This window comes from Bos javanicus, chromosome 3 (genome assembly GCF_032452875.1).
Source record: "Bos javanicus breed banteng chromosome 3, ARS-OSU_banteng_1.0, whole genome shotgun sequence".
Classification (NCBI taxonomy): domain Eukaryota; kingdom Metazoa; phylum Chordata; class Mammalia; order Artiodactyla; family Bovidae; genus Bos; species Bos javanicus.
The window spans coordinates 112,828,774-112,850,425 of record NC_083870.1 but is presented as its reverse complement, the minus strand read 5'-3'; the positions used below and the strand labels follow the sequence as shown (position 1 = coordinate 112,850,425).

General features: G+C 43.2%; 1 protein-coding gene across 11 annotated transcripts in view; it reads right to left on the bottom strand.

The window, feature by feature from the left end:
• Nucleotides 1-1,527: 1,527 nt before the first annotated feature.
• The window catches only part of GIGYF2 (GRB10 interacting GYF protein 2), a 129,286-nt gene continuing 109,161 nt past the window's right edge, over nt 1,528-21,652 (bottom strand). For 9 of the 11 annotated variants that reach the window (XM_061412630.1, XM_061412635.1, XM_061412634.1 and 6 more), the window contains 7 exons: nt 16,313-16,435; nt 13,207-13,416; nt 12,870-13,072; nt 11,572-11,726; nt 9,853-10,058; nt 7,433-7,580; nt 1,528-3,377 (listed from right to left, as the gene is read on the bottom strand). In XM_061412630.1, the coding sequence (XP_061268614.1) occupies nt 3,310-3,377; nt 7,433-7,580; nt 9,853-10,058; nt 11,572-11,726; nt 12,870-13,072; nt 13,207-13,416; nt 16,313-16,435 (1,113 nt within the window). In that variant the 3' untranslated portion in view covers nt 1,528-3,309. Of the gene's footprint in view, nt 3,378-7,432; nt 7,581-9,852; nt 10,059-11,571; nt 11,727-12,869; nt 13,073-13,206; nt 13,417-16,312; nt 16,436-21,652 lie in introns of those variants that run through there. The other 2 variants (XM_061412632.1, XM_061412637.1) reach the window with 2 other exon arrangements.

Sequence of the window (21,652 nt, the reverse complement as noted above, 5' to 3'; positions counted from 1 at the left end):
CGTGAAGATAATTCCCATTTGCCTGCTCTTCTAGAATGACTTGACCACTCACTCCAGTTCCCAAACCCCTGAATCTGAATGGCTTGTGACTACCTTGACAGAATAAAGTGTCAGAGAAAGTCAGAAGACATGAGGCAGCCTCTGCCCCAGGGGTGGGAGTCAGCGGCCGAACAAGCAGCCCACCTACCTGTAGCCACCACTCACATTGAAGCACAGATAACTCCTCCAGCCATCGACCTAGCAGAGTGCCCAGCCAACAACTGCCAGCACCAACCACTCACCATTCACAAGAGTGAGCCATTGTATTGGCCAACCCAATGGAACCTTCCCAAGACCGCAGCCCCTGCTGACATCTGAACAAGACCAGAGAAGAACCATGGAAGAACTATCCACGTGAGCCCTTCCTACAAGGTCCTGAATCACAAAATTACCAATAAAATAAAAGGGTTGTTGTCAGCCAATTTGGGGCCATTATGTAGCAACAGTAAGCAGGACACCAACGCCCTTGGGGGAAAGTGTCCATAATAAAATTATCTTGTCTGGATATGTTTTTGAAATTCTGACTTATGACAACTGGAAGCAAACTGTGTACAAAACAAATACTTTAAAACTCAGGAAGAGCTTAGGTAATTTGCCAGTATATTCACAGAAAGGGGCTACCCTGATAGTTCAGTTGGTAAAGAATCCACCTGCAATGCGGAGATCCTGGTTCGATTCCTGGGTTGGGAAGATCCGCTGGAGAAGGGATAGGCTACCCACTCCAGTATTGTTGGGCTTCCCTTGTGGCTCAGCTGGTAAAGGACCCGTCTGCAATTTGGGAGACCTGGGTTCACTCCCTGGATCGAGAAGATCCCCTGGAGATGGGAAAGGCTACCCACTCCAGTATTCTCGCCTGGGGAACTGGGGTCTCAAAGAGTCGGACATGACTGAGTGACTTTCACTTCACGTTCACAGAAAGAGGTAAGAACATGGTCGCTGGAAGTGAAAGAGTAAATGAGACTGTGAAAAACTGATAGAATTGCGACAGAAACAAACATTCCTAGGAAAGAGTGGTTTCTTTCCAATATGTGGGAAACTCCTCAGGTAGAAGCAGTGCTGCTGGTTAAGCAAGCGTAATGTTCCATGACTAAAATGACTGCTTCCCCCAAATCTGCCGACCTTCTCCCAAATGCTTGTGTTTTTAACTTTCCCCCGAACAAGCGGAGTTGAGTCTAGTCTGGAAGGTGTGGGCAGGTTCTGGAGGGGACTTTCAGGGGGGTGGGGTGTGTGTGTCTGTGTGGTGAGGGAAGGAGACAAGCCACAGGTCAGCAGAGAGAGGCCAAGGAATACGGACACTGAATCAACTTACCCCGTTTGCCTTGACCTCTACGCTCTCCAACTAAAGAACCAGTCAGCGTCTCCAAGCCTGCCGGAGAAAGCCATGGCTGCCTCCACGTCCTGGGCACTCACGTGTCTGCAGCTTTTCCACGGTGTCAAGAACATGGCTTAGTGCAAAACTCACCTTGACAAGCGTGAGTACAAGAGATGTACCCAGACAGAATACCACCAGATTTTATTTAAGGTCTTTTTTATTTTCCTCCACACTGGCAAAAGTTCCGAGGGAGCTTAAAGTTCTGTAAACATCTTAACTGTCCCTCTTCCCCACCCCCACTTTTGAATTTACAAAGCAAAGGAGAGCAGGAGCCCCAGTTTTTAATGGTTCCCCATCTCCTCATGCTGTTTGATCCAAAAACTATATACAAGTTTGTAGCAGTCTCTGTATAGTTATTGTACATGTTTAGGAGGGAGGGCGGCCAAAAGGGATAGGGAGAATGCTGATCCAAAAGAATAAAAACAGAAAGCAAATAGAATCATCCCAAACCAAACAGCTCTCAGAGCAACTCCAGCCTTCCTTGGGCCATGATGTCAGAAAGGGAAGGCGCTCGACCAGGAGCCACCCGAACCACAGCACTTCTTGTGCGGGGATGGACGGTCCGGTGGCTGCAGACCAAAGTGTGACTGGCAATTTCAGGTGATGTTCTGTGGGGGGTTGGCGGAGGCAGGAAGATTATTTGCTTATAAATAGAGCTTGAATACATTTATACTTGCAGTGAAGGGGTATTAGGAGGCCACGATCAAAGCCAGAACCAGGCTCCTCTCTCCCGTCCCCTCCATCCCACGGGAATCTCCTGTTTAGTGGTTTCCACGGATGCAGGTCTTAAAAGATGGTCAGGTTTTGCATGTTCTCTTTTCAGAAAAGGCAAGCCAGCACCTTGCCGTTCCAGAATCTTTAGACAAAACCTTTCGGGGCCACAGCAAGACACACACGCAATGCTCTGAGGAACCAGATGAAATTCCGGGCTTTTATCAGAAGCAGTTTATCCCTATCCAAAATGAAATTATACAAATTCATACATATGGTAAAGATCCTAACTGCCTCTTAAACGAGACAAATTTTCAGCAGAAAGGCCCAAAACAAACTGGTCCTAGTCCTCTGAAGTAAAAATATTTATGGGAAAAAATCCGTTTTTGTAAGAAAGAAAAATTAAAAATAAGTTCCTCTCCCAGGCCATAGGGCTTCCTTTGTCCGATCAGGTTGGAGTATGCCAGGAGAGAAGTCAGCTTGCTTGGAAGTCACTACCTAATGAAGAAAAACCAAGAACCCTTTCTCTGAAAGGATCCTCAGAAAGAATGAGGGTGAGGGGTGTGCAACATCAAACCAATCAGTCTAAACCCCACCCACTCAGGGCCTCTTGGATGCAATCCCGAAGTTAGCCGTGGCGGTGCCACCTGCAGACTGGAAGAGCTCTGACTGTCTCTGTCAGACGCTCAAGTCACAGTCCGTGGGCGTTTTGTTGCTGGCCAATGTCTGTTACCATTAACTCTCTTCATGATTGCACCATTCAGACCCCTTGCCCGTTTGGGGGGTGGGGCGGGGAAAAAGAAGAAAAATAAAAATCAAACAGAAGGGAAAAAATGACAAGAGAAAGTAAATCGCTACTGGCAGATCCCAACACACTTTCTGGGAGACAGGAGGTGAAATCACGGCACCGTGAACACGTGCTGCCCACAGTCAGCCTTGCTGGGGAGGAGTCCCCACTGCCGCCCCCGAGACGTCCGGTCCACTCATCCACAGTCTGAGATGCGCACCAACAAGAACGGTTTAAAGAATCCTGGACACAAAGGGCTAGAAGAAAAAGCCTGAGATGATCGGTTCTGTGATTTGTTGCAGTGACAGAGAATATATGGTGAGTTAAGTGTTGTGTCCAAAGCTGGAGAATCCATGGTCGGCAGAGAGGAGAGGGAAGGCCAGTCTGCTCTGGCAGGCGCTCAGTAGTCATCCACAGTTTCGATCTCACCCATATTGAGTCGCTCCGAGGAAGCATTGACTGAAAACCCTGCAGGGAAAAATCTGCAATGAGTGATCAATGTTGACCAGACAACCCTGTGGCTCAAACTCAGGCAGGGGGCTGGAATTTCAGTCTCCCGTTTTTGAGTATACCAACAGGGATACTAAAAGGAGGAAGAAGAAAGGATAAAGGTCAATGCAGCAGTTTTCTTGCCCTTCCAGTGAGAGATTCTATTTTTATATGTTTTATTTCTTAAGGTTCTGATATAATTTAATTAGGGAAGAAATACATACACACACCAGCATCACTGCTTAAAAAGAACTGCAAACCACCGTCCTGGGGAGTCCTGAATCCAGGCCTGGGGTGAGTGTGCGTGTGTGTGTGTCAAAGCCAGGCCAGGCTGGCTACGGGGAGAAGTTCATTCAGGTGTAGCTACCTTAGAAGAAAGGGGCAGGGGGGAGGACAAGAATAACACACTAAGTACTTTATAACCACTAGACCAAATGACTGTGACATCTCAGTGAGAATAATCACTATTTCAGCCCCATTCACTAATTGGGAATACTTTGAATCCAAAACACTGCCAAAGTTCTGGTTGAGAGGTTCTGCTCTGGGGGTAGGAGGCTCCAGGGAACGCAGGCTACAAGCTCCTGAGAGCTCTCAGCTGCTCCTCCTATCACACAGAAGACAGCACAGAAATGAAAAAACTCCCTTATTCAGCTCAACCTACTGTAAGTAGACCACCAAAGGCAAGGATCTCACTGAGCAGTACTGATGAACCAAAATGCTATCTGGTTTAGAAAAGGCAATACTAGCACAGCTGAGCTTACAAACACTACTGAGGTCTGAAACCTAATGCCATCAGTCATGTATAAGTTTTGAATAAACTCCACATAATCAGTGACTGATAAAAGGTACTATTAACAGGGCCTCTATGGAATGAGTGAGTCTCAAAATGCTTTCAGTTCAACCACCCTAAATGAAACCTCAAACTGTCTCAGTTGCTGTTTGAGTATCAAAAAGTAAACAGGCGAAGCTCTCCAGTCTAAAAGCAGCTCTGTTAATATTACTTCGAGCTTTTGCCCCCTCCTTTTTGCCCTTTAACATTCAAGTTTTCAAACAAATACACACTTTAAATGTACCAATAATACACAAAAATGTCTTACATAATAAAAATACTTTAATTACATTACACTGACTCCAAAATATCCTGATTTGAAAACATAAACATCCCTATTTTTTTTTTCATCCCTATTTTTTAATCAAGGAAGCTGTGGTACAAGCTGTTTCCAAGGCCTCCTATTGGAAGAGGTTAGGATTCCAAACCCCAACCTGAGTTCTACCCCTCAACTGTGTTCCCATAACCTGCAGGACTTTTTTCCCGTCAAAATAATGAAAGGCTTAGTGTGTTCATACTTGAAAATAACAGTTATTTAGGTAAATGTAAACCCTAAAGAACAGTCTATGAAATGAACTATTACTCGGCTCTAAAGCAAGTTTTTCTTTGACTTCACATGTATCTCGAGAACAAATGAAATGTGATAAAAACAAAATGAGCTACATGCAATAAAAGCGGGAATGCAAAAAAACACAAACTATTTTAGTCATACAGAGACGGGACTGGGAAAAGAAACCTGGGGCCCAAAATGGTTAAGTATTCACTGCTGTAACAGAATGATTACTGGACTGGCTTTAGCAGATGGGCTCTCCTTTACTTGTCAAAAAAAACCCAGTGAGGAGGGCACTCCTCCCCACCTGACAGAAGTGGGGTGCTCTGGGGGGTCACGAGACCCCAGGCAATACCAACAGGGACTGGGGCCCGGTATGCCCAGCTCCAACCACCACACTCTCTTAGGGTCAGAACAACAGATTCCCCTCACATGACTTTAAGGTCTGGGGGACTGTTCTTGTAAGAAAACTGTGACTGCTGAACAAGGGCACTTTGCGTGTGTATTTCTCATACCCAAGCACAGGGTGCTGGCTCACAATGGCACTTGCCAGCCTGAAAAACTAGAGGAAAACACAAGCGCAGTGCAGGACATGAGCATTAAAATGGGGCCGGGCTGGTTCTGAAGGTTTGTTTTAGAAGCAAAACGCTATTTTGATCAGTGACCACTTTCTTAATGGATACAATGGGGTCAAATTTGAATTTGTTTTCCTATTATGTGCATGGGTAACTTGTGACTGATGTATATTTGTTAATTTTTCTTAATCTGCAAGTCAATAAAGCATGTATCAACTAGAAACAATAATAAATGGTTAGTGGGTATGGGGCAGAAATTATCAGAGGAATTTCCAGAAGGTTTACTTGAGCAAAAATTCTCATTAAATGGTATATAAGCAAGAGCTCACCCAGGTGAGTTTCTTCAGTATATTCTGAATAGTTTTACTTCCCTTATATTTAATTTTTCTCCTTCCCTTTCAAGATATATACTCCTTAAAACTCTAGTCCCAGAACAACCTCCCTCTCATTTCCGTGAAGGGGGATTTAAGTCCCTTTCTTTCTTACATCTATAATAAACAATGGGGTCAGATCAAATATTTAATCCAAAAACATTTACACCTCATTTTCAGAGGAACCCACCCCTACTGCCCTAGCCAAGTACCACAGCTAAATAGTGGGAGATTATTCGCTAGAACTCACAACCAGAACTGAAAAACACTCTAAAATCTACATTCATCTATTTCTGTCAAAACTGGACAAAATTTTGGATTGATCCATCCATCCTTAACGTAACCTTCCAAGAGAGGCAGAAGAAAACAAAACTGCGCCAGACCTCTAGGTGTATCCAAAGCCCGCTCGCAGAGCACAGCTCCAAGGGGCGGTGCTCAACGCTAGGTTTGTTACTGGTGTATTATTTCCCCAGGGCAGGAAACCTCTGGAGTATGGATCCCAGCAAGGGCAGAGCAGTCACCTCTCACTGTACTGTCAGCTCTTTCACCTCCGTACGATGCCTCCCTGTCACTTCACACTCGGTCCACCAGCACTGAAACATCACGTCCTTTCCCCATAAGCCTGCTCCACTTTCCAGTGCTCATCATTTTATCAAAAGGGCAACTCTCTCCATCCTGCTGCCTAAACCTTTCCTTTCTCCTTGCCCAAGCCTATCCCTAACTTTCTGAAATCCATCTAACTCCTCTCCATCTCCAGTGCCAAAGCCCCACCCTAGGCCACCACTATCTTTCACCTGGTCTAAATTGCACTCTCCAACGAGTTTGCCTGACTTCCCAACCTGCCATCTTTGCCAATACAACCATTCTATTCCAGACAACACAGTTTTATAACATCTCATGAGTACATTCATGAACAGAGAAAAATTTTAATTTCATCCTTGTCGGTGAGGTTGTCAGGCCAGTTTAAGAAACAAAGGTAGCCCCATCAGCTTTGCCTATGCTGTTTGTTAGTCCAGAAACACCATACCCTATCCTTCCTGCTTTTTCAAAGCCCCAATTCAGGCGTCACCTTTTCCTCAGAGCTGACTTGTATGATGACATTGGTCCCTAACACTGGGTAAGAAGAGTCATGGGGAAAACAAGAATAGCTATGGGTAACACAGAAGAGTGAAGAGAAAACAGACCTGCTGTGAAACCCCAGCTGCACTGCTAGCTGCTGAGTGACTCTGGGAAGCGTTCTCAATCCTCTAGGCCTTGGTTTACTATTGTTAATGCTGGAACATCGCCTCATAATGCAGTGTAATTCTGAGACTATTATACAGTGAATATCAACAAACATCTGTTCTTTTTTGAGCATCTGATTTGATTATGGTCTGCTTCCACACAAATCGGCACTTTACATTTTAAACAACATTTACTGTTCTCCATCAGCATTATTTTCCAACTAAACTGAAAGGTTTTTAGGAAAATTTATGTTAGATATGAAAAAGTCTTTAAAATTTAAGGCACCATACAATATATTCTTTTTCTTGCTCCCTATAATAGATAAGGCATAGCTCTTGCAGAGATTCCCAGTAAATACTATTTTGAACTGGCTAAAAAAACTTATTTTTTGTAAAAAAAATTTTCCTTCTTGAAAAACCCTCCACCATGGGACTCGCATATACTTCACCCCCAACACCCAGCTAAGACTTCAGGCCTGTGCTCACCTAATAGACTAGGATCTGCTCGGACCATCTTCTGCTTTTTCTTCTTCTTGCCACTTTGTACAGCTTCAAAACTGGATTGTTGGTTGTTGGTCTGATTGGTCTGAAATACTGAATGGAGTGCACTGTGGTTCATGCCCCACACAGAGTCCTGTAACACAAGATGGCACCGCTGAGATCACACAGTGGACACGAGCTTGGCCCACCCTCAGAAACTGGCTCATCTGGCCTCACCTTACCGAGGAGGAGTTTAAGAACAGGAAGCCTACCACGGATTCTGGTAACAATGAAACTGAGAGCAGTCCACTGAGCCACCTTCTTCCCTTCACTGAGATTCAGACAACCCACTTAGGCTGTGTGTCTCCACAAGGCCCATCCTGGGGTCTCCAGGTGTCCACACTGCTGGGACAGCACAGTTGTCAAAACCTCTCCAGGGGCTTCCCTGGTGGCTCAGTGGTAAAGAATCCGCCTGCCAATACAAGGGTCACAGGTTCGATCCCTGATCTGGGAAGGTCCCACCTGCTGTGGAAGGACTGAGCCTGTGCCCTGGAACCTGGGAGCCACAGCTTCTGAGCCTGCACTAGAGCCTGTGCTCCGTAAGAGAAGCCACTGCATGAGAAAGCCTGTGCATCACGATGGAGAGGGCCCTCGCTCACTGCAACTAGAGAAGAGCCCACAACCCAGCACAGCAAAAAATGAAACAAAATTAAAAAAAAAAAACAGACAACTCGCCAGACACACATGGAATCTAATCTGTACCATTCATCTGGAAGTTGCTCTCTGGCGATTTACACCCCTCACCTACTCAAAGTGGAAGGCTCCTTTGTTCTCCGGGCCCCGGGACAGAGAGGGGAGCCTACAGACCGGCTGACAGCCCATTATTAAGCAAAACAAAGTTCGTGTCATGCACTTTATTCATAGCAGCAATCCCAGAAGGGATCTGCTCCCAAAATATTATTCAAATACTTTATACCAACTGGCTAAACTATGAAACGGTCTACCAGCTGTTCACACTATGTGCTGCTCCTGTGAGAGCAACGCAGTCTGAACTGGGATTAGGCCCCCGGGCTGGGCGGTGGAAAGGGCGGGGGGCGAGCCTGGCTGTGCGCAGAGGCGACCCTCACACACGGAGGCCTTGGTACTGCTGCACAGTGTCTTCTCTTGATTCCTTAACATATTTTTCCTGGGGCTGTTTGTGTTCACATCTTTCATTTTTCCTTCAGTTGATCCATTAGCCCCATCTATCCAAATGGATTTTAAATGCCCTATACTTCTCTGTACCTTACACATTGCTAAAAATGCACTCTGACAAACATTATCTCTAGTAGAAGAACTACGAGATTAAAAATATTCTTAAGCCTCTCCATGAGTCCTGACAGATTGTTTTTCAGAAAACTTGTAAAGACAATCCTTATCATTCATGGATTCCGTTATCTGCAAATTTGCGTACTTGAAGTATTTCTGTCCTCACTCTGAATATGCGTGTCTACAGAGCAATGAAAACCTGACCTGCCCAAGATACATGTTCCCAGTTGAGGCAGAACTGGGCAATACTTTCTGCCTTCTCGTCTCAGCGCTCACACTGCAGAGGAGCGTCTTCCTCGGTCTGTTTCGGGGCCTGTTTCTACATGCTGTTGGTGATTCCTTGTCTAAAGTGGCTCCCGAGGGTCAAGTGCTGTCTAGTGTTTCTAAAGGGCCCAGAGGCTGTGATGTGCCTCAGAAACGTGTGTGCTAGGTACGCTTTATTCAGACACGAGTTATAGTGGCACTGGCTGTGAGTTCAGTATTAAGGAAGCAGCAATGTATTTAAATAACACATCCTTAAACAGAACCACACACAGAACAAGGTTATCAGCATTCCACAGTTATAAGCTGACAAAAATGCTATAACACAGGTCCACAGAAACCTAACCCCCTAGGAGCAATGGTTCAGAATTTGCTAATTCTGTGTTAGCAGCAAGTTCACAGAATAGAGCTCCCGAGAATAACAAGAACCAATTATACATTTACATTCTCATGAACAGTGTATGAGATATTTGGCAGGTACAGTATTGTCAGTACTGGAAACAAATGATCTGGAGCTTCAGAGAGTTACCATTGGTGAGTTTTAACTACTAAAACCAAATTTATGCGTCTATGACAAGTTGGCATTTGCAACTGGACAGAGGCACCTATATGAACCAAGAAAAATGGGGCTGGTATGCCTAACAGTGAATGAATAGTTATATACTTGCTATTTGGCAAGTTCACAAAGGTCTCAGGACATGTAATTTGAAAATGTCAAGTCTACCTGGTTTTAAAAGGTTCCAGTCATGTGATGTACAAAAATGGTAGTAGTATTTTAAAATTTCATTTCTCTGGCGGCTCCACTTTCAAGACACTAATATTGACCAGGGCATGGCACTCACTCTGCTGCCTCATACCTGCTGCTGCTGCTGCTGCTGCTGCTGCTGCTGTTGCTGTTGCTGCTGCTGCTGTTGCCGCTGGTTGGCTTTCTGTTTGGCACGGCGCTCAAGGAACTGCTTGGCAAACTCCTTGGCCTCAGAGGTATCTCCTAAATAGGCCCTAATGTAATCATGGACCTCATATGGAGATTCTACTTCCTTCAGGAACGAAACAAATGTGGGCACTGTAATATGAGAGGGGAGAAGACAGAGAGAGTAACAATGAAATACCACACAGCAGAGATCAGGGTCAGTCTTCAATATATTTTAACACCTAACAGGGACGTGAATGATGGAAACTGGAAAGGCATGCAGCTATTATGCTAAATATGCTAACTTCTTTAACCTGCTCTGTAGTCATGGGGGTAACCCCACTCTCATTTAATGCCCCAAATTGTCTGAAATATCACAGAGATGAAGGTATCACATGTGTATTTGTTTCACTAAATGTTATTTTGGTAGAAACTATGTTGATGGAAACAACTGCTTCCCTAAGACTAATCTGGGGATTCCTTTCTTCTCTTCTTTAAATTCAGTCAATATGTTTTAAGTGCCATGGTATATGCCAGGCACTATAACAGATACTGAAGATAAAGCTGCAGCCTCCTTTTGCTTCACTGAGATAACCTCTGTTTACACAGAAAAATTCGACATGAAGCAGTGTGGTGCAGGAGAAAAGTCCAAGTATCAGAGTTAGACAGACATGGGTTTAAAACTTGACTGAAATTTGCTCACTGTGTGACCTTGATGAGCTACTTAACCTTCCTGAGCCTCCGTTTCCTAATTTATAAAACGGGGATAACATCACTGACATTGTAAAGGTTAAGTTATGGCCAAAATTAACATCACTAGGATAACACGTATTAACCCCCAAAAAGTGCCTAGTACATGGTAGGTGCTTAATGGATGGTAGCCATTACTATTTTTCACTCTTGCTTTCTGACTCGTTCTGACCATCAGCTATGTCACACTGCTGCAAAGGAACCCTTCAATTCTTTTCCTGCCTTTTTTTTTTTTTTTTAAGGTTTCTGGCTTTAGAAAAGATATCAGAGATGGACTAGTTGAGCAAACCTCACGAGTTATGGGAATCCCGTCCACACCGACCTGACTGGTCTCTGTTCGAACATTTGCGGGTGAGGGAAGTATTTGCTTCCATCTCAGGCAGACAATTCTCTTTGTGAACAACCAACAAGCAGCAAGTTTTTCTTCAAACTGCGCTGAAACCTTTTCATTTGCATACATTATAGGTCTCAGCTTTATCCCATACAAAGCATGTCTACCTGCTCAGTCACGACTCCCACCCCTGCCCCCAAAGGCAGGAAGGGGAAAACTCTCACGCCACCTCAGTCTTCTCTCGTGCAGGCTGACCTAGGTCTCCAGTGTAACAGTTAGTCTCCTTTGTTCATCTGGTGATGCTCCCCAAAAATGAGCAGGAGAGAACCGTGATCTCTTCTGCCCTGTCCATCACAGGACAGCCTGCAGCTACCCTGGTGTCCACTGGTAACCTAGTTCAGCACAGTATTACAGAACTTTTCTCACAAGTAATGCTGTAAAAGAGTCAAGTTCTTACAGTAGGTGCAGGACTTGACCTCCATCAGACTTCACCTCCTGAAGGCTGGCCCATCATTTCAATTTCCTAACTCTTTGTGGGGCCTGCTCTGCCATTCCACATGCTGGGTTTCCCTCCCCAGTTCTTACCATCCAAGTTATTTGCCGTATTAAGGGCATGAAGCATCTGTTCACACCACTGGGTAAATCCATCTTGGGCTTTATTTACTCCCTGAAAGAGCTTCAGCAATTTTTCTTCTTCTTCTACTTTCTTATTCTGCCGGTTAGACACACCTACAGATTTACTAAAGCAAAACAATAGGGTGGTATTATATTCCCAGGAACTGTTACTGTTATAATCATACTCTAACACCATACATAGATAATGTCTTGGCAACACTGGATGGCCGTCCAGCAATCCAATTCTTGGCTCCGAAAATGAAAACAAACAGACAAACAAACAAAAGTCCAAAAACAAAAAAGTGAAATACTGGGGTTGGGGATGGGGGAGTTTACTCAGTACCTATTAAAATCTAGCCTCGGTTAATACATTCTAGTTTGTGAATACGGGCTTCTTTTCAGAGAAATTATTAAGTTCTTCTCATGTGTCCGTTGGTAAGATTTTAAATTTTGCTAAGCCTCAGTTTCCTCATCTGTAAAATGATACTAATACTTCTTTGGGTTATTAAAAGGAATAAAAATACTATATGCAAAGGCCTAGAGCACAGTGCCTGGCAAAGATGCTCAACATGTTATTCAGTGTCCTATTCATCACACATTAAGCCCTCAGTTAATTGAGAAGAAATATTCTGACAGCACTACCATTTATTAAGTAGTTACTATGTGCCAGGCACTTTACTAACTACTTCACACGTATTCACTTAACCTTTACAACCACACCCATGAAGCTGTTATTGTTATCTTCATTTTACAGATGAGGGAACTGAGGCTCAAAGAGGTTCCCTCCTGCCCAAGGTCACACAGCTTGTAAGTGCTAGTGCTGGGATTTGAATTCATGACTTAACATTAAAACCCATGCTTGTTCAACAAAAAGAAAGATGAATGTAAGATGTAACAAATTCATCATAAAAATAAAACAGTTTAAGTGTTTATAATACTCTAACTTAAAATTTTAGAGAAAATGCTAGAATCTAGAGACCACCTTAGAGAAATATTCAAGAGCAGTAACAAAAAATATTAAGCGTTTACCACGTGACAGGCAATAGACTCCATGTCCAGCAACCAAAGGAGCCACTAGTAATAATACCGATGTGTTTCCATAGGGAAGAAAAACAATCATCAAACTATCACCTTACATGCCAGGATATAGGTGAAAGTAAGTAAAAACTAAATAACTACCTTTCTCTGGCCACCCAGTATCATACTCCTCACATGCCCTTCCTCCCCCAATCCACCAAGGAACACAGGTCAATCGCTTTGAGCCCTACCTGAGACTGGCGTTTTTATTTTTGTTTGTTGAGTTCCTAGGTCCCACCTCTTTCACTGCATCATCCCAGAATCCCATGTTGGAGTTTTTAGTGTCAGCACTGCTCCAGATACTACTGACTAGGTCAGAGGCCCACTGGTTAGGGGGACCAGTATTTATAGAGCCCCAAACAGAATTCCCAATGCTGGTGTGCAGGTTGGAATGCTGTTAAAGAAGGAGACACAAATAACTACAGTTAATAACATTAAAAAGACAAAAAGAGAGCCCACCAGTCAGAACAGATAACTCACACCACCAGTCCACACAACAACCGCTCAGGTATTATAATACGGACCCACCGTATTATTCCGGGCTCTGTTTGGCTGCTGGTGTTGCTGCTGCTGTTGCTGCTGCTTCTGCATCTGCCTGGCTTCTTCCTGTTGGATCTCCAGAAGAGACTTTGCGGTGCCTGCAGGTTTGCTGACATTCCCCCAGCCTGAGAGTTTCTGCTGTTGCTGCTGCTGCTGCTGCTGGAGAGCTTTCATCAATTCCCTCTGCTGGCGCCTCTGCTGTAGGCACAACAGAAGTGTGTGTGCTGAGACGCTTCAGTTGTGCCTGACTCTGTGATCCTATGGACTGTACCCTCCAGGCTCTTCTGTCCATGGGAGTCTCCAGGCAAGAATATTGGAGTGCATTGCCATGCCCTCCTCCAAGGGATCTTGCCAACCCAGGTATCACACCCACGTTTCTTACGTCTCCTGTGTTGGCAGGTGGGTTCTTTATCACAAGTGCCACCTGGGAAGCAACTAAACAACTACAGTTAACTACTCTGCTGCAAATACAGATGAAACAGTCAGAAGGACTGAGACGAGAATAGACAGAGATTAAGAATTACTTCTTAAAAATTAAATAGGACTTCTGATTAAGCATAAAAATGTAATATGTTTATTTCCAAAGTCCTATCAAAATGACAAAAATAATTTTTTTCTAAAACATAAACTTTAAGGACAAAGAGAACAGAAAAGTTTTTAAAAGGTGGAAAGCAAGCAAATAAAGACAGCCAATACAACAGACCCAATACGTTGAAACCAAGTAAAAGGAAGCTCAGAAACAGGTCAATTCATACAGAAAGCTCCGGAATTACAGGCATGGCTATCTCAAACAAAGGAAGACAAGTCTGTAAAAAGCAACATCAAGACCCTGACTACCTTCCCCACTCAACACACTTGGCAGCTATCCCTCACCTCTCCCCAGCAGAAAATTAAAACTTTCCTTTTTAAACAGGCTGAACCAGTTAAGTGGATTATTCTATAGGAAAGCTGGTCGACCTACTGTAAGAGAATACACCTACAGATACCAACAGATGGTGGGATTTGAATGGAAGAAACCACTATAGACACCATCACAGCAAAGCCCAGCAAAGTGCCACATGCACCAGAACCTCCTGACAGCTCCTCAGTGCCTTATTCCTAAATAAGAACAAACAGCCCAGCCTGTAAGATGAAAGCCAAAGACCAAATCAAACAGAATTCTGTTGGAACAGAAACAAGGGGAAGTAGGAGTGATCAGTAAGTATTATTCTTAGAGTTTAGATGTTGTATTCAGTAGAACAAGAATAAGAGACTATAAACACAAATACTTAAGAGGGAACAATATATGGATTAAGAACTTTAAAATAAGAGAGCATACATTAAAAGTTCAATAGAAGGACTGAAAGAAAAGATTGAGAAAATATTCCATCACAAAAGACAACAGAGAACGAGATGGAAAGAAATATGCGTGCATGCTAAGTCACTTCAGTCTGTCCGACTGTGTGACCCCATGGACTGTAGCCCACCAGGCTTCTCTGTCCATGGGATTCTCCCAAGCAAGAATCCTAGAGGCGGCTGACACTTCTTCCTCCAGGGAATCTTCCCAACCCAGAGATTGAACCCTCGTCTCTTACGTCTCCTGCACTGGCAGGTGGATTCCTTACCATCAACGCCACCTAGGACAACATGCAGATGACAAAATGTTGAGAAACAGAGCACACCAGTGCAGCAAGTCAAGCATGTTCAGATCTGAACAAGTTAGAGGGTCCTGGAAAGGACACTGCCAGGCAAAGAATGAAATAGAACTGTCGGATACTATCTGCTGGGTGGCACTTTATGCATTTTGAAGCGTGCACAGACTTAACTGTTCAAAGAAAATCAAATGAAAACACAAGGCAATTATTAACTTCTAACAGACAAAGATATGAACAAGAACCAAGACCTGTGATTCCAACTCTGATGACCATTATTTTTTTTTTTTATTTAGCAGGGACCAAAATTATTGGAAGAATTTCTAGCCTTGGAGGAGGAAGCTACACTCTGCTCTGTATCCAGCTGTTAACTTTTGAGAAAAGAGAGATGCTTTCAGAGAAAGCTCAGCCTTTTTTCTTTTGAAGGAGGGTAGGAAACATGGTAAATTTTAAGGTGAAGAAAGCTTTTAACCTACTGGGTGATGTCATGCACACCACACGGTGAACATGCACAGACGCTCTTCACGGCCTTTAGTGAACCACACCACCCAGATCCAGAAATGACAGCTTGCATTCTCGAACAAACTGACTGCTTTGCCTCAAATCATACCCATGTACAGTACTTCCATTAAGACTTAGTTACCTCCTGCAACCTTCTCAGAGAGGCCTTCCCAGTCAGCACACCTAAAACTAGACAATCAACTGCTACCCACCACCAATACTATCACTAACTCCCAATCTTCTTCCTACGCCCCTTTCCACTTTATTTTTCTTTCTGACACATATTGCCTTCTAGAACTCTGTATGTCTTTTCATGTCCCTGTCTCTTCAACTAAAAGTAAGCTTTATGGAGGGAGAGAATTCTGTCTGTCTGAGACTCAACTATATCCACACAAGCAGCAAACACACAATGGACAGATGGCACTCAGCTAGTGTATGCTGAGCCAAACCATTCCACTTCCTCGTTTTTTCCTTTCTGTCAAGAACTATGTTTTGCCGCCCCCCAGCCCCTTTCACTCTTTTGTATCCTCTCTATTCTAATGAGGAACTACAGGATGTAGACGAACAAGCAGAGAGATGGTATTTCTGTCATATTTTAAGGTTTTCTAGGTTAGTCAGAACCAAGTACCCTTTAGAGAAAAAAATTTCTGCATTGTAAGTGTCAAATTTTTAAGAGGCTATCCGCACAAAACTCATCCCCCATTCTGAAATACCCATGTAACTTTTGTTTCTGAGCTATTCTCTCAAGAGCTATGGTAAAGGAAACAGAACATTTCTGTACCCAATCTTAATGTTATTTCTATTAGAGCCTTCATATTTGCTAGTGACCATCATACAGGCTAAAGAGCTGAAAAATAAATATCTAATTCAGATACAGAGCAACTCTGACAAGTAGCCACTAATCCAGAATGCACACTGGCTATTCTGAATCACCGATTGTCTAGATCACTTTTAAAATTTACCTCCTCTCGAAGCTGCCGTTCTCGTTCCTCTTCTAGTTTTTGGATTTCAGCCAATGATAGCGTTGCCTGGGACTGACATGCTGTCGTATTGGACTGCTGGCCCCACGTTGAAGAAGAAGGAAGCTAGCAAAAAAAGAAGGCAGAAGAGTTCATGCAGACACATGGCTAGGAAACGGAGGGGCAACAATGCATTGTGTACAGCCAGAACCTTCATGCTTCCCTCCGTTCCATTTATAACATTCAATTTAAACTGCCTTCTTCGATCCTTTTACATGACTACTCTACCAATCAGTTTTGCTTCTTTTACTTAATTTTCTCTTGTCACAAGATTATTTTAAAACAACTTAAAACACATCAATATCATTGTTGTTTTAGTCATAAGTGGTGTCCGACTCTTTTGCAATTCCATAGACTGTAGCCCGCCAGGCTTCTTTGTCCATGGGATTCTCCAGGCAAGAATATGGAATTGGGTTGCCATGTCCTCTTCCAGGGGTTTTTCCTGACCCGGGGATTGAAACCGCATCTCCTGCATTGGCAGTCAAGTTCTTTACCACTGAGCCACCAGGGAAGCCCAAAATACATCAATACACTTTTATCTGATTTACTCTCATGAAATTGCAAATTTGTTATACCTGCCACTGATATATACTCCAATATACAGCCATAAAGAGAGAGAATGAAACAAAAGAATCACTAAGTTTTTAATCCAAGGAGGTAATAAGGACACGATACCCTGTTCTGAAGGGAAAGCTGAGGTGGGCAGCTGATGCCAGGCACGGTTTTCAATCAGCCTTTCCCAGTAGGGAGTTAACCAGGCTGTGGCTTCTAGTCATGAGCACAAAATCGGTTTTAATCGATAATTCTGTTTTTCCTATCCCTTAAAATTATCGACTAAAATCAAGTGTACACATGAGTCCTGTATACTTTAGTGTTCTCAAAATTTTGATTTTTTCTAAGGGAATTCCTTGGTCTTTCTGGGCCAGAAAAAGATTCACTCAATTTTCACACATCTTATGGCTCTTAAAAACAAAAACAACAAAAACCAAATTGAAACCAGATAACAAAAACAGCACGTGTGTGTGGATCAAAACAAAATGCCAAAATAGAAAGGTTCTTCAGTAGGAATCTCTAAAATTGGAACTGATGGGATAAGGGTAAAAGCAGCTTAAACTGTCAATGATGTTACTGGACAGCTCTCCAAACGAGAGCCCTCAACACTACTGAACATCCTCAACATACTGAGCACCCCTCAACATGTTCTGCCCAGTGGTGGGTAGTAAGGGCACTTCTCTTACACGCACCTGTGTTCTGGGAGGAGAGAGGTACAGAAGGGAGCTAAGAGAGAAAGACGGGGTACCAAGTAGGAAAAGTGGGGCACAAATAAACTCTTCCTCTCCATAGGAAATGACACATTTGGAAAGTCCTGTCAAAACTGCAGCAAGCATCACTCAGAAGGCCTGTAAAAACGGAGACATCCTGGTCCCCATGTTCAATGAATAGTCAAAGATAAAGGCAGAGAATTTGCATATTTTTGTAATTCTGATGCAATCAGTCAGCAACCACTGTTGTCTAAAATCCCAGTGGCTATATCACCCCACCATACCCAGGAACCAATCGCCAGTCCTCTGCAGCAGAAACTCAGCCAGCACCAAGAATAGATTCACTGCCTCCTGAAATGGCCTGTTCCCCTTACAGGCACCTCTGAAACCCTCCTTTATTTTGTGCCAAAATATACTTCACTGTACTTTCTGCTCATGATTCACAAGACTCTTCTCTGGAGTAATGCAGAACAAATCTAAGTCTCCTTCACATGACAGATCTCTATCATTTCCCTTAAGTCTTATTTGTGCATAAGAAATGCTATCCCATCACTCCATCAACACTGCCTCAGGGCATTTTCCAGTTCAACCAACATCCTGTACTGCCCAGAGAACTGAAGGTTGTCAATCACACTTTTCAGAACAACTCTCTCCCAAGTGACAAGCAAACAGTAGGGAATTTGGGACATTTTTGGACCCCTGAATGCCTAATATCCTTCACTGATACTTGAAAATTTACATTTGCCCCCTGCTCTGATACTGTTACCTTACTTTTTCAACACCATTTTTTAAGTAACATTTCTTTAAGAAGTATTAAGAACAATCCTTAAGAAATGTAAAAACAGAGAGTCTGTAGGACTTGTGCCCTGACTTAACGGCTCTCCCAACCTCCAGCTCAGCCAGCACTTCAGATGAGGGGAGCCAAGAACACAGGCCTCCCTCTTTCCCCTCGGCTGCCAGGCAGAGGGCTGGTTTCCCGGAAAGAGCACAATATTAGCAATTCTCATCCTGGCTCCAGCTGCCTGTTGCAAAGGCTAAGTTAGAGACAAGCACTGCTGAGATATGGGAGCTTGCTTATGTCTAGCCTCCACTTATGGAATGGAAACTGCATAGAGCTACTGAGACTGTTGTTTAGTTGCCAAGTCGTGTCTGACTCGTTTGCTACCCCATGGACTGCATGGTATTTCTCAGGCAAGAATATTGGAGTGGGCTGCCATTTCCTTCTCCAGGGGATCTTTCTGAGCCAGGGACTGAACCTGGGTGTCCTGAGACCATGGGGGCCCTGACTGCCACTGCCCTATAGTTTGAAAGGCAGAGGTTCCACGCCACCAGGAAAGGTAAGCCAAGGAGACCTGAGGCTCAGGTCCCTCCCCAAGGGCTTAACTGAAAAAGTGGGTGCCACTGTTCCGAGAGCAATTCCCTCCTAGCTCAGTAGGTAAAGAGTCTGCCTGTAACAATCAAACAGAGACCCAGGTTTGATTCCTGGGTCGGACCCGGAGAAGGAAATGGCAACCCACCCCAGTATTTCTGTCTGGAGCATCCCATGGACAGAGGAGCCTGGCGGGCTACAGTCCATGGGGTCACAAGAGTCGGACATGACTTAGCAACCAAACCACCACCACCACTGTTCTCAGCTCCAGAGCTGCAACTCAGGGAACTCTGGCCTTGAGGATGAGGTGGGAGGAACAGATCCGAATAGGGAGAGCTCCAGATCTCTTCTCAAAGGAAACTAACTTCATTAGCAACAGAGTGTGGAGAATGAGGAGTTGAAGCCTAAGGGAACTTTCAACATCAGTGGATGTTGGGGTAAAAGGCAGTTAGGGGGTAACTGTCAGATTCACTGGAGACATAGGCTAAACTGTAGGCTGCTTCTTGGTCTCAGAATTTGCAGATAACATGATACAGAAAATCCTAATGAATTCACTAAGAAACTATTAATAAATCAGTCCAGCAAGACAGCAGGATATAAGCTCAGTATACAAAAATCAATTGCACATCTATACCCTTACAAAGAACAATCTGAAAATGAAATTTTGAAAATTTCACTTACAATGAAAGCAAGACAAGATACTTAAAAATAAATTTAACAAAAGAAGTACAAAAACTATACTCTTAAAAACTATAAAACAGAGAAAGAAGTTCAAGATCTAAATGAACATAAAAACATCTTATGTTTACAGATCAGAAGACTAAGTATTGTTAAGATACCAAAACTCCTCAAACTGATCTACAGAGTCAATGCAATTCCTATCAGAATCCCAGTTGGCTTCTTTGCAGAAACTGACAAACTCATTCTAAAATCCATATTAAATTTAAAGAAACACAGAAGAGCCAAAAATTTATGAGAAAAAGGAACAAATCGGGAGGACTCACTTTCTGATTCCAAACTTAACAACAAAGCAATAGTAATGTCAACACAGTGTATTACTAGCACAGTGATCATACAGATCACCTGTACAGAATTCAGAGTGCAGAAACAAATCTACGTGTCCAATTTTTTAAGGAGAATGCTGCAGCCATTCAATGGACAAACAATAGTCTTTTCAACAAATGGTGAAAATAGGACAATCGGATAAATGACAAGCAAAAGAATGAAGTCAAACCTTCACCTCACGTAATAGATTAGGGAGCTAAAACTACAAAGTCTTAGAAGAAAACATAGGATTCTGTACAACTATGACCTCAAATTTACTAATTCTTAGATATAACAAAAGAACAAGCGACAGAAGAAAAAAACAGATAATTGGGACTTCATCAAAATGTAAAACTTCTGTGCATCAAAGGACACTGTCAAGGAAGTGGGAAAAAACAAATAAGAGAAAATATTTTTAAATCATCTGATATGGAACTCAAATACCTAAAACATATAAAGAACTTAAAAAACTCAATAATAAAAAGAACCCAGTTTAAAAAATAGGTGAAGGACCTACATAGACATTTTTCCAAAGAAGATTTATAAATGGTCAATAAACACATAAAGAGATACTCAACATCATTAGTCATCGGGAAATTCAAACCAAAATCACTACAAGTTATCATTTCACACCTACTAGGATGGCTATAATCAAAAAGTCAGATAATACAGATTGATGAAGATGTGAAGAAACTTAAACCCTCAACCACTAAACACAAAACGGTGCAGCCATTTCAGAAAACAATCTGGCAGCTCCTTAAACCATTAAAGACACTGGCATCACATGACCTAGCAATTCAAGCACTAGATATGAAGCCTAGATAGGAACCTCATGGCTCATTCTCCAGCAACTTCATTCTGCTCTCACAAACCCCCTCCATTCTCCAAACTGGCTGTTTGACCTTTATTTTTTTCTTTAAATTTAAATTTTCACTCCCTTCATGGCTCAGTTCGGAAGTTATCTTCTTTCAGGAAAGCTTCCCAAACGCCTCAGATGGGCAGTGGGTCTCACGTATCAGTGAGCATCAGAAGCCCTAGAGGGCTTATTCAAACACAACTGTTGGGTTCCATTTCCAAGAGGTTCTCATTCAGTAAGTCTGGGTAGGACCCAAGAATGTACCTGCCAGGCTGGATGAAATTCAAGCTGGAATCAAGATTGCCGGGAGAAATATCAATAGCCTCAGATATGTGGTGTGGCTCACACGATAAAGAATCTGCCTGAAATCCAGGAGACCCCAGTTCAATCCCAGAGTCAGGATGATCCCCTAGAGAAGGGAAAGGCTACCCATTCCAGTAGTCTTGTCTGGAGAATTCCATGGACAGAGGAGCCTGGGGGGCTACAGTCCATGGGGTTGCAAAGAGTCGGACACGACTGAGTGACTAAAACTTTTCACCTTCAAATATGCAAATGATATCACTCTAAAGGCAGAAAGTGAAGAGGAACTAAAGAACTTGTTGATTAGTGCGGAAGAGGAGAGTAAAAAAGCTGGCTTAAAACTCAACATTCAAAATACTAAGATCATAGCATCCAGTCCTATCACTTCATGGCAAACAGATGGGGAAAAAGTAGAAATAGCGACAGACGTTTTCTTGGGCTCCAAAATCACC